The sequence below is a fragment of the Mauremys mutica genome, chromosome 19 (genome assembly GCF_020497125.1).
Source record: "Mauremys mutica isolate MM-2020 ecotype Southern chromosome 19, ASM2049712v1, whole genome shotgun sequence".
Classification (NCBI taxonomy): domain Eukaryota; kingdom Metazoa; phylum Chordata; order Testudines; family Geoemydidae; genus Mauremys; species Mauremys mutica.
Genome location: NC_059090.1, coordinates 21,332,738 through 21,345,972, shown reverse-complemented (window position 1 = coordinate 21,345,972; position 13,235 = coordinate 21,332,738). Strand labels below are relative to the sequence as shown.

At 40.1% G+C, this 13,235-nt stretch overlaps 1 protein-coding gene across 3 annotated transcripts in view; it reads left to right on the top strand.

Annotated features, from left to right (window-relative positions):
* The window catches only part of BRIP1 (BRCA1 interacting helicase 1), a 189,346-nt gene that overhangs the window by 3,733 nt on the left and 172,378 nt on the right, over window positions 1-13,235 (top strand). For 2 of the 3 annotated variants that reach the window (XM_044994192.1, XR_006574431.1), the window contains exons 4-6: window positions 2,103-2,297; window positions 4,556-4,704; window positions 6,360-6,485. In XM_044994192.1, coding sequence (XP_044850127.1) covers window positions 2,103-2,297; window positions 4,556-4,704; window positions 6,360-6,485 — 470 coding nt within the window. The remainder of the gene's footprint in view (window positions 1-2,102; window positions 2,298-4,555; window positions 4,705-6,359; window positions 6,486-13,235) is intronic. The other variant, XR_006574432.1, reaches the window with a different exon arrangement.

Below are 13,235 nucleotides of genomic sequence, written 5' to 3'. Positions count from 1 at the left end.
TTAGGTCTGTGGACAACCTCAGAAATCTAGTTTTAGGAATGGACCCAAATCTTGTCAGTCCTTATGCCAGTGGTTGATGCCAGCTTTATGGAGAATCAAGATAGTAGACCTAATCAGCGTTATTTTCATATTAAAATGGATATGGTTTTGAATTTACATTAAGGTGGAAATATGAATAGACCTCTACCCCGATATAACGTGACCTGATATAAGGCAGGTTCACATACAAGGCGGTAAAGCTCTGACACGCTGCTCTGAGCAGCGTGTTAAGGGTGCCGGGCCAGGCCAGGGCCGAGGGGTTGGATAAGGGGCAGAGGGTCTCGGGGGCCGTCAGGGGCTTCCCCCCCCAGGGTCTGGGGGGCAGAAGCTGTGGGAGGGCACTTTTGGGGGCCCCGCAGTCCCAGAGTGGCCCGGGGGATTAGTGGGGGGCCGGGAGCAGCCCACTCTGCTTTTCCGGCCCTAGCCGTGTCACTCGGGGGAGGGATCCCCCCCCCGCACTCACCAGCAGCGGCGGAAGCAGAGCAGCTCGGCCCCAGCCGTGACGCTCCGCTTCCCGCCGCAGGGGAGTATGGGGAGTGTCCTTTCCCCAACCTCTCTGCACTCACCTGCGGCGGGAAGCGGAGCGACGCGGCACCAGTCCACTCTGCTTTCCTTGCCCTGCCCCCCAGCTGTGTCGCTGGGGAGCGGCTGGGGAAGGGTCCTGCACACATCTGCCCGGAGGGAAGTGGAGCGTCACGGCTGGGAGCTGGCGGAGTGGAGCTGGCTGGGACTGGGCTGCTCCACTTCCTGCCGCCGGTGAGGTTGGGGAAAGGACACCCTCCGCACTCACCTTCCCGGCGGGAAGCAGAGCGCCACAGCTGGGAGGTGGCAGAGTGGTGTGGGCTGGGGCCACATCGCTCTGCTTCCCGCTGCAGGTGAGTGCGGAGGGGCATCCTTTCCCCAACCTCCCCGCACTCACCGGCAGCGGGAAGTGGAGCGCCGTGGCTGGGAGTTTGCGGAGTGGAGCGGGCTGGGGCTGGGCTGCTCCGCTTGCTGCCGCTGAGTGCCTGTCGGGGCGGGAGGTGGGGGTGGATTGGGGTTGGAGCAGTCAGGGGACAGGGGGGTTGGGTAGGGAGTGGGGTCCTGGCGATGATTAGGGACGGGGGTCTCTGGAGGGGGCGGTCAGGGAACAAGCAACAGGGGGGGCCAAAGCAAGTTTGATATAACGCGGTCTCACCTAAAATGCGGTGAGATTTTTGTCTCTTGAGGACCACGTTATATCAAGGTAGAGGTGTATCAGCATATTTAAAGAAAGTGTTATTGCTTATCTGAAATTATGACATTTGGAACTGGAAAATGTGTGTTTTCCAGCTCTGTAAATTATTGTAATTGTTTTTGGCTATTATTCTTTATTGAGTTTTCATAGTATGCTTAGTCTGTACAATACCTAGAGGAAGACAGAGTCCCTAGCCAAAAGGCTTATAATATAAGTAAATTACACAATACAGACTGCGCCCATAAATTACTAATGGACCAGATCAAAGTGCAACCCCAATTTAGTACATAGTAATATGTATAAGTCTTCCTCTGTTTACTTTTTGAAAGAGTTTGTGCTGCCTTCATTGGGGAAAACTGAGTTTACATGTGTTTTCTTTATGCAGTGGAGATAATGTCCTTATTTCTGGCTAAGACTCAAAACCTGCTAAATTAGGTATTTTTTCAGTTTTTCTGATACTAGCGTACAACCTTATATACTGCGGTTCAATATGGCTGGTATATCCATTCAGAGGAACTGCGATGGATCTTAACTATATATGTGCATCTTTTTCCTTCCTGCATAATGCTTACTCTATTGATTAAGATTGTGGTTAGTATTAACTCAGAGGGCCTATTGTACTTTTTTTGTAGCTGAATGGGTAGGGTTTCTGTAAATGACTTCCCTGTATCTGTTTTGTAAAGGTGTACAACTCTTGTGGACCCAGTGACTACAAGCTATAGCTCCGACAAAATCTACTGTTACCTAATTATTCCTACAGTATAGAGAGAGCCTACTTCTGCAATATGGCTCTGTAGTTATGCTTTTATAACAGAAGATGAATGACCTTCTCCTGTCCTGTTTTTAGAGAAGTCACTGGATGAGTTCTCATGTGAAAAGGAATGCAAAAAACCAGAGACTTCATTGCCATGTCACTGTAGATGCCATTCCCAAGCTGTGACTAATGACACTACTGCAGATGTGAACCAAGGTGCTTCTTGTTCTTTCACTAATTGTAAAGCAGCAACTTCCATAAAAAGTGAAACACCATCAATAGACAAAGGTAACTTTCTATTTTTTGGGGGGAGGACATCTCGTATGGCTATTCAATTTGTGGGTTCTCATTTCTCCTATGATTGCCAATGCCACATGAGTCAACAACTTATCAAGAGTGCTACTTTCATCATGCTTTCACCCTCCACCTTTTTTCTGGGTCATTAATGGCACCTGGCTTTAAAGTTCCCCCTTCCTTCCAAGTGTCCAAATAAAAAAATATGTCATAGGATAGCCCTGCAGATGAGTGTGTTTATGGTCTCTTATGCTCAGTAGTGGTTGCAAGTGTTCTTCTGCATTGCTTCTTACTAGTTCGAAGTTCAGGAGCCCATAGTCAGCTCCCCATGAGGTCTCTAGCACTGCACTATAGTCCAGTCTACCAGAAGAAACCTGGACTCAGAAATAAGTACGGTACAGTTTTTACTAGCTGTTGAATATTAACTTCTGGAATTTGGAATGCTGGGGAAGTAGTTTGCGTACTGGGAACACCCTCATTTGAAGCCGCCTCTTCTTTTCCCTATGTGATTCACAGGACAACTAGTTCTGGAAATTTCAATGGAGGAGTACTATTGTGCTTTTGCAATGAAGTATTTTACCCATGGCTCTCGCTATTGAGTGTAATCCACTGTGTCCACGTGATCTTGCCAGTTTTTCTCAGCAGCAAGTACCAGGGTCATTGTATAAATAGATGCCACATTTTTTTCTTTTAGTCCTAGCCTTTGGTGTAAAAGTTAGCTTTAAATTGCACTTCTCCCTGAAAGTGTTTTGCCCATTGTTGTGAAAGGATACACCTAAGATAGCTTTAACTGAAGGGGTGGGGGGGGGCAGGAATTTCTTATTATTTTCTCATTTTGTTTTCTTTATGCATTTGACAGCACTCTTACATGATCAGTTGACAGCGCTTTTCCTGTGTAGGCATTTTTCCTGTTATTACTGTGGGACTTTCACTTAGCAACAGGAAGTAGAAGAGCATTGAGAAAATGTGAAGATGTGATTTGTAAAACCATGAAAAATTGGCAGGGGACTAGGATAGGTGTAGTACCTGAACATACTTTTTCTTTTAAAAAAAAAAATTGACTAGATTTCAAGTTGGCGGTATCCCTTTTAATACTAATAACAAACAAACCTGACTGACACAGATGAGAGATTTATTGGAATGAGGTTGCCATCCCTGGCTTCTCATATAATTTCTGTGCCAAGTGCAATATGGACTAACAAAATCTTAGATTAGATCTGAGTAAAAACTTCCGAATTCTAACAACAGTAGGACAATTGAACAGACTGCCTAAGCAGGTTGTGGAAGCTCCTTTGCTGGAGGTTTTCAAAAGGAGGCTGGATAGCCATCTGTCTTGGATGGTTTAGACACAACAAATCCTGCATCTTGGCAGAGGGTTAGACTAGATGACCCTTGTAGTCCCTTTTACTGCAGTCTAATCTTTCTTTATGCCTAATTCTACAATGAAGTCACATTTCTCTGTTACTGAGGGCAATCTGTGGCCATTTCAATGATTTTACTGTTGCAGTTCTGCATTATGATTTTAGTCATAGGTGCCGCTGGAGCACCCATGAAAAAAAAAATAGTGGGTGCTCAGCACCCACCAGCCATCTGCTGATCAGCTGCTTGGTGGCAGGCAGGAGGCGCGGAAGAAGGGGGCAGAGTAGGGATGGAAAGGGGCAGGAAGAGGTGACAAGAGGGTGGGGCCTTGGAGGAAGCAGCAGAGTGGGGGTGGAGCACCCATCTGGAAAGAAGAAAGTTGGTGCCTGTGATTTTTAGTGGAAGGATGTGAGCTATGAACAGGATATAATCATTGCTGTTTGAAAGTAAAATTCTCTTGCGTTTAGCCACAATAGCAGGGACAATGATGAAAGATCAGTGGAAAGCTAAGAGATATGTTTACATATAAGAAACTTTAAAGCTTTATCCACTGTGACAGACCCTCTAAAAATATTGTAAGGATTAAATAGCAGTTTTTTCCTTACCAGTATAGCCAAAATCAATTTTAGAAGTGAAACTAATAGCTAGTGCAATGCTTGTTATGTTTCTTCTGTTAGGAGGCCTCCCTTAGACCAATCATTTTTTCCATGTCGCATAGTAGTAAAATCCTAAAGTAATGGTTCTTCCTATATAAATTTGCCTGCATTGTAATGAGGGAAGTTGGGGTCCAGAAATGTTTACCCATATTATAGTCCACCTTGAGCCTAAACTATTTTTTCTGAATAAGTTTCATGACTGGAAATATTATTTACATTTATTTAATACACTTTTAGTAATGAATACTCCTGTTACAGTACATAATGCAAAAGTCACACTGTCTTCAAAATTATCTGCAAAGAAATGGGCATCTTTACATGGAGATGAAAATGACGACTTTCAAGTGGACAGGAAAAGGATACGTTTATTAGAAACTGAGCAGCAGGTGAGCAAAGTTTATTGGCAGTAAAATAATCCAGGCATAGCCGAACAAGGTTGTCAAATATCAATCAACATTTCAGTGCTAGAAGTAGAGATTAGTTGGTCATGTCACAGCCATAAATTAGATTACTTTTTTTCTTCATTTTTACTATTACTTGTTACAAAGGAATCCATTGTTGTATTTGATTTTTCACAATAACTTGTCATGCAGATAAATTACTTGGTGTATGCTAGTAAATGGAGAATTTAAACACTGTCTCTGTGAAGCCTACTCACCAACAGTTGCTCTTAAACGTTAAGTCAAAGAAAAGAATTCTTAGGCATGTAAATGCCCTTCCACATATCTGCTAAAAATCTAATGTACATTATAATGCCTCTTGATATCCTTCCAAATTCTTATCACTAGCTTTTTACATGGGATGAAATTTCTCTTAAGTTTTTGTTACATTGTCAATATTGGTATTACAAGTTCCTTAATTTTTTTTTAAATTTTTTTTTTATATTACTGAGGTGCACTCTAGTCGTCATTGTATTCTGTTTTAATATTGTGTCAGAGAATTACTTTTAACCTTTTTGAAGAATAATTACCATGGGTTGGATTTTTTCCTTGCCATTCATATTATGGATGTTTTTATTGTATGTCTGTACAATAATTATACTAGTTTTATCAAAACATATAACAATGAGAAATAATCACTGATATCTATGTCATTAATTACGAAAGGAAAACTAAGTGTAGCTGTGGAGTATTCTGTTTATTTCATATACTATTCATTTTTCTGCTGGAAATTTCAGCAATAAAACCAGCTGTTGCATTTGCATATTGGTTTCAATTTTTTTTGGCAATTTAGGATATTTGAAGCTCACTTCATACCCCACCATTCTCTTCTGCAATCATTTCTTCCTTTGCCATGCATATCTTTTTAGTCTGGTGTAATGTATCATAGAAACTTGTAATAATTTATGTAATAATTTTCAGTAACTTTCATTTGTAACACCAACTGCTTTTCTTGGCCCCCATCCTGCATTGGAATCCGCTAGTACAGGTACCTATGTCCAGATACCTGTTTAAATCAGTAGGATTTAGGATTTATATCTCTTTGTAAGATTGTGGCCTAATTCTGCAAGAAATGTGTCCAGCTTCTATGATTAACAGGTACATCAACATAAACATCCATTTTCATCTTTGAAACTAAATGTACATTTTGCTTACTAAAGTCCTTGTGTGACTGAGGAGCCTGTAGCGGGGGTGGTGGTGGTGGTGGTATAGTGTTGTTTTATTAACTGTTTTGTCCAAGGAAGGCTCAATAAAATATCACTCCAAAATGATAGAAATTGTTCATATTCATTTATTGCTTTTATTTAGCAAAACAAAATGATTTTTAAAAAAAAAAGCATTATTAAGCTGTATATTTGTCTTGATAACCAAGATGTACAAATGTTCTAGTAACTTTTCTTAAATTATTAATTTTTGGTTAGCTTACATTAGATGTGGTTAAACTGATGGGTATTAACAATGCACTGAGTTTCTGCAACAGGCACAGAATGAAGAAAAAATTAAAATTATAACTGTAACGTTTGACCACTAGTTTAGCTCTGATTTAATGCCACACCTTTGTCTGTTGTTGTACATTTGAGTGTTGCATGTTTTCCTAACAGATAAGAAAACGTCATTGTTTTGCAAAGGGAGTGCAGTTTGTTGATGCTTTGGAAGTTTATCAACAGCGAAGAAATGGGGAACTGATTGTTCACTCAGAAAAAATTGCTGCTTTCTCTCCAAAAACAGTAAGTAGCATGGGTCTTGTAGGCCATTTATTAGTTCAAGAAACAAGGACAAATTTTGTTGCTATAAAGAAATTGTGCATGAAAGGCCAATTTACAAGATGATTTTCAGAAAGCATCCTGCTGCATCAGGATCTAGTATCTTGAAGTTATTTTTCTGACTCATCCCATGATACAGTCTAGAAAGGACTGGAGGGAAAGTCTTCTGGTAAACGTCTGGATCTCTGGAATGCCCTTTCCTCTCACTGTTAGTCTGAGTACTTCTGTGGAATCCTTTTGGGCAAGGTGGAAGGCTTTTTTGTCTCCCTTTTTGTTTGTGTGCTGGAGGTAGGATGTTGCTGTCTTGTCTTGCTTTTATCTGAAAAAGTAGCCCACTTAAAAACGTAAGAAATTGCCATATTGCATCAGACTAATGGTCCATCTTGCCCAGTATCCTGTCTTCCAACGGTGGCTGGTGCCAGATGCTTCAGAGGGAGTGAACAGAACAGCGTAATTTATTGAGCGATCCATCCCCTGTTGTCCAGTCCCAGCTTCTAGCAATCAAAGCTTTAGGGACATCCAGAGAATGGTGTTGTGCCCCTGACCACCTTTGCTAATAGCCATTGATGGATCTATGTTCCATTAACATATCTAATTCTTTTTTGAACCCTGTTATACTTTTGACCTTAACAATATCCCCTGACAACGAGTTCCATAGGTTGACTGTGCATTGTGTGAAGAAGTACTTCCTTGTGTTTGTTTTAAACCTGCAGCTTATTAATTTCATTGGATGTCCCCTGATTCGTGTGTTGAGTGAAGGTGTAAATAATGCTTCCTTATTCACTTTCTCCACACCATTCATGATTTTATAGACCTCTATCATATACCCCCTCAGTTGTCTCTCTTCCAGGAAGGACAATCCTAGTCTCTCTTTAATCTCTCCTCATATGGAAGTTGTTCCATACCCCTAACAATTTTTGTTGCTCTTTTCTGTACCTTTTCCAGTGTTCTCTCTCTCATGACATTATGAAATTTTCTGTCCTATTATCTATCCCTTTCCTAATGGTTCCTAACATTCAGTTAGCTTTTTTGATTGATTGCACATTGAACAGATGTTTTCAAAGAAATATCAATGATGTCTCCAAAATCTCTTTTTTTTGGTGGTAACATTAAAATTACACCACATCATTTTGTTTGTATAGTTGAGATTGTTTTCCACAGTCCATTGCTTTGCATTTGTCAACACTGAATTTAGTCTCCCATTTCGTTGCCCTGTCACCCAGTTTTGAGAGATCCCTTTGTAACTCTTCACAGTCTGTTTTGGACTTAACTAGCTTGAGTAATTTTGTATCATCTGCAAACTTTGCCAACACGCTGGTTACCCCTTTTTACAGATCATTTATTAATATGTTGAACAGCACTGTCCCAGCACAGATCCTTGGGGAACTTTGAAAACTGGCTGTTTATTCCTACCCTTTGTTTCCAATCTTTTAACCAATTACTGATTCATGAGAGAACCTTCACTCTTATTCACTCCTTGCTTTGCTTAAGAGCCTTTGGTGAGGGACCTTGTCAAAAGCTTTCTGAAAGTTCAGTTACACTGTATCACCCTTGTCCGTGTTTGTTGACAACCTGAAAGAATTCTGATGGATTGGTGTGGCATGATTTCCCTTTACAAAGCTGTGTGGACTCTTCCCCCAACAAATCATGTTCATCTGTTTGTCTGATAATTGTTCTGTGTCTGATAAAACTTGTTTTGTAAAGGGGCACAGGGCCTAAAAGGTTAAAACCGATTATTGTTTTCTAACATTGTTACAAATTGTCACTTTTCCTAGCAGGACTTCCAAGAAAATGCAAAAAGCGGCAAGGAGCCCTGTGGCACCTTATAGACTAACAGATGTATTGGAGCATAAGCTTTTGTGGGTGAACACCCACTTTGTCAAGCGTGCGAGCTTATGCTCCAATACGTCTGTTAGTCTGTAAGGTGCCACAGGACTCTTTGTCACTTTTTACAGATCCAGACTAACACGGCTACCCCTCTGATACAAGAAAATGCAAGTTTCTTAAAGGAAATGGACTCAGAAATATGCAGTGGTATTTGCAGAGTTCACGACTGGAAATTTGTTGCAATTTTTGGTGTTTGAGTTTTCTTCACTTTATTAGGAGGGAGGTGGTAGAGGGTGGGGAAATAATAACATAATTGTTCAAGCTAAACCAAAATAAAAAGAATGAGACATTCCTAAAGTCAGTCCTACAGGGCTGATGCAGGAAAGTTGGATCACCTCAATGTTATGTGAGGCTACTTAATGGCATTCACATGAATTCTTACTGAAGGGCTATGCCAGAGTGGTCGCTACCAGTGCTAAAAGGTAGGATGAGAGTGAAGAGCTGCATAGGTTTGGCAGACAAACACAAGAGGAGAGGAGAATCTTTCCCTTTTTCAAAACTGCCAAGGATACTCTCTCCTTCCCATTTGTTTTTTGGACTTTTAAGTAATTCCCAGGTAATATGCATCTCTAGGTAATCCAGCACTAGAATAAAATATAGTCATTTGCATTGCATAGTGTATTAAAATCTGAGACGAATCAGTCAGTCTTTGGGAACACCCCTGAGATGACCAACTGGAGCCTCTTTTCCCTGTTTGATACACTCTCTGACCCTTTGTGTGCATCTTTATGAACAATGACTTAAAAATTATTTTTTATTTTAATTGTACATTTCTGGGTCCAATTTGCACCTGCCTTTTTGAACTACAAAACAAGCCAAAAGTTGTAATCCTAATTTAAAATACTGGTAGTAAATTATTTTCTTTCTTTTTATAAAAGAGAACCAGTACTCTTGTTCATTTTAATGGGCAGTACATTTTATTATTGTTTTGGAAAGCTTCAGAGGTTTTCAAGTGGCATTTTTAAATGCCTCATGCTACTGAAATCAGTTGGCATTGTGAAATCTGAAGGCCAGCAGAGTGTGCTGTTGGTTTTCAAATCAAAATCTTTTCTTGCTTTATTGACCTTCATATTTGAAGGCAACAGTGTTGTGGATTGCTTAAAAAATTGAAAGATGGTTTAGAGGTTCTAGAATTTTTTGTAAGTAGTGACAGTAACTAAGAATTTGTAGTGTTCAAGGAGCATTTTGCAACTCATTTTTAAGATAATTTACTACTTACTTTAAAATAATTTAAAAAAACCCAACACTGAATAAGAGAATTATCTATTATCTTCCTTCACATCAGAAGGAAATCTATATTACTTTTGGGTTAACATTTGAGCAGTGCATTATAATATGCCATCTATAGGCCTCATCTTGCAAATACTTACAGAAATAATGCTTACTACCTGAATAATCTTGTTGATGTCCGGAAGGCTACTCAAGCAATAATAATGAAGCCCAGAAACTTTGGGCTCATGTTTGTGGCTATGCTTTCCAGATTTGGTAACAATTTGCGTAGTCTCACTCTTGTATGTTGATGAGGGCTGATACATTATGCCTCTAGTCTTTTATGGTGGTGCAAAAGCTAGTATTGGATACAAATTTGGCACCTCCTAAAGTCAGGAAAAGTAAGATCATCTAAAACAAGACAGAGGATGTGTTTAGGATTAACAGTGAAGGGAGGAGATTCATGGGTGCAAAGCTTGAAGACCTATTTGGACACATCGTATGTAATATAAAAAAGAAACCATAAAGACTTCATTAAATGTATTTTGGCATGGTAAATATGAAAAACTTTCTCTCAGTGTACTTTTCTGGGAATGTCATTGGCACTGGGAGCAAATACTGCAATTTTTGTGTTCTATTCCTGAAAGAAAGAAGATGCACCTTATGAAGTTGGTCTTATTAAGTCTTTTGAAATTCTTAAGTTTGCAAGACACAGGGGTCTCAGATTTTAAAGTCTCTGTTTAACTTCCTCCTAAATAATTTTTGCTTTTAAAATAATGTATAAACCAATTCACAATTGCCACCTTGGAGTTTGATTATTTTAGTTCAGGATTCTGGAAGGTGTGAAAAAATGATGAACTAAGTTAGGTAATGAATGGGTGCACAATAGCAGCATTATTAACTAATTAATTATTAAAATGTCAAGCTTTAAAAAGTAAAATTAATATGGAAAATGAGACATCCATATCAGGTGATGCGGTTTTTGGAGGACACAAAAGGGTGAAATGCTGTATAGTGGAAGGATTCAAAAAATTTGAGAATTATGTAATTGTTGTAACACATCATATTCCTGGATAAATGTATCAACTTTTCCTCCACATTTCTTATGGTTGTTCTAGAAAACAAAAGCGAAAAAAACAAATTCTGAAGCTGCTTAGAAGTCTGTATTTGGGCTCAAAGTTTGAGGCTATATATATATTTTGAAATCTAAGGTGCAGCTCTGTACTACTTCAGAAATAAAGTCCTTTATGGTTGTTTAAAACAGATAAGATTTGAGTTTGCCACTATATCTGACTAGTATCAGAGGGGTAGCTGTGTTAGTCTGGAGCTGTAAAAAGCGACAAAGAGTCCTATGGCACCTTATAGACTTGTAGATGGCGACATCATCATCATCTGGACCCATGGGAAGGAGATTCTGGAAGAATTCCACCATGATTTCAACAGCTTCCACTCCACCATCAACCTCAGCCTGGACCAATCTACATGGGAGGTCCACTTCCTAGACAGCATGGTACAAATAAGTGACGGTCACATTAACACCACCCTATACCGAAAACCCACCGACCGCTATGCCTACCTTCATGTCTCCAGCTTCCATCCCGGACACACCACACAATCCATCATCTACAGCCAGGCGCTGAGGTACAACCGCATTTGCTTCAACCCCTCAGAGAGAGACCAACACCTACAAGATCTTCACCAAGTATTCTCAAAACTACGATACCCGCACGAGGAAATAAGGCAACAAATCAACAGAGCCAGATGTGTACCCAGAAGCCTCCTGCTGCAAGACAAACCCCAGAACTCCACTGGCCATCACCTACAGTCCTCAGCTAAAACCTCTCCAACGCATCATCAGTGATCTACAACCCATCCTGGACAATGATCCCTCGCTTTCACAGGCCTTGGGAGGCAGGCCAGTCCTCGCCCACAGACAACCCGCCAACCTTAAGCATATTCTCACCAGCAACCACACACCGCACCATAGTAACTCTAACTCAGGAACCAATCCATGCAACAAACCTCGATGCCAATTCTGCCCACATATTTACACCAGTGACACCATCACAGGACCTAACCAGATCAGCCACAACATCATCAGTTCATTCACTTGCACATCCACCAATGTAATATATGCTATCGTGCCAGCAATGCCCCACTGCTATGTACATTGGCCAAACTGGACAATCCCTACGTAAAAGGATAAATGGACACAAGTCAGATATTAGGAATGGCAATATACAAAAACCTGTAGGAGAACACTTCAACCTCCCTGGACACACAATAGCAGATTGAAAGGTAGCCATCCTGCAGCAAAAAAGACTTCAGGACCAGACTTCAAAGAGAAACTGCTGAACTTCAGTTCATTTGCAGATTTGACACCATCAGCTCAGGATTAAACAAAGACTGTGAATGCCTAGCCAACTACAAAAGCAGTTTCTCCTCCCTTGGTGTTCACACCTCAACTGCTAGAAGAGGGCCTCATCCTCCCTGATTGAACTAACCTCGTTATCCCTAGACTGATTCTTGCCTGCATATTTATACCTGCCTCTGGAAATTTCCACTACATGCGTCTGACGAAGTGGGTATTCACCCACGAAAGCTTATGCTCCAATACGTCTATATCTGACTAGACTTCCAATATATTTTTATCTTTCAATTTAACAGATATCTAATTTCCTTCTTGCTTTTGTGGGAAGGGCTGTAGTTGGGGATATTTGCAGGATCGAGGCTATGTGGAACAATTTCTCTTCCTCATTTATATGATTGTGCTAAAAGTAATGGTATAAGTAGTAATCAGCTGTGAATGAGAAGTTGCAATCTATTTTTAGAGAGATTTGCGTTAATGGATAGTAGTAGTGATAGATACTATAATGAATAGGAAGAGGGTGGTCTCTTCAAAAATATTGACATAAAAACAATAGAATGTTTGATGGCAAGAAAAGGAAGTGTAAACTATTCCTTGATAAACATTATTTATTTATTTAGAGAATAAATAATATTACACAATGCCTTACAATAGGTAGAATGTACCACAGAAATGATGATACCTCTGCTCCAAGAGCTAAAAATATCAAGGCATATGCAAGTAAAGTACATAGCAAACAAATTGACAAATGGTCATTATAGCATCATCTGAAATGGCTACAGATGTTGGTAAAGAATTATCTGCATCAAATATTATAATAAAAGCACATGGAAACTGAGAACATTTCTTCCATATCTGTCAGTGTATACAGATCAACATTGCTTGGGAAGATGCTGATGATTGTTCCACCAAGTAGCAACCCACATATATTTTATTTCCTTACATGCCGTCAATGAGGCATCCCATTCAAATCCCCAGGCCACCGTAAGGCAAAAAACACAGTTGAGAGCCTCTAATCATATAAGAGTGATATTATCAAGCAATAAACCCCTTTTGCCATTAGGCTCTTTCAAGTTGTACATGTGTATACATTAATGTGAAGTCTGCAGAAATTTAATTAACTCCTTTTTTGAACAGCCAGTTAAGATGCTCCTTGAATCACAGATGTTTTGCAGTACAGAATTCTGTGAAAACTGCTTAGTGTAATTGATTTGGGTGGTTAATGAAATGGTGAAAATGTTTCAGAACAG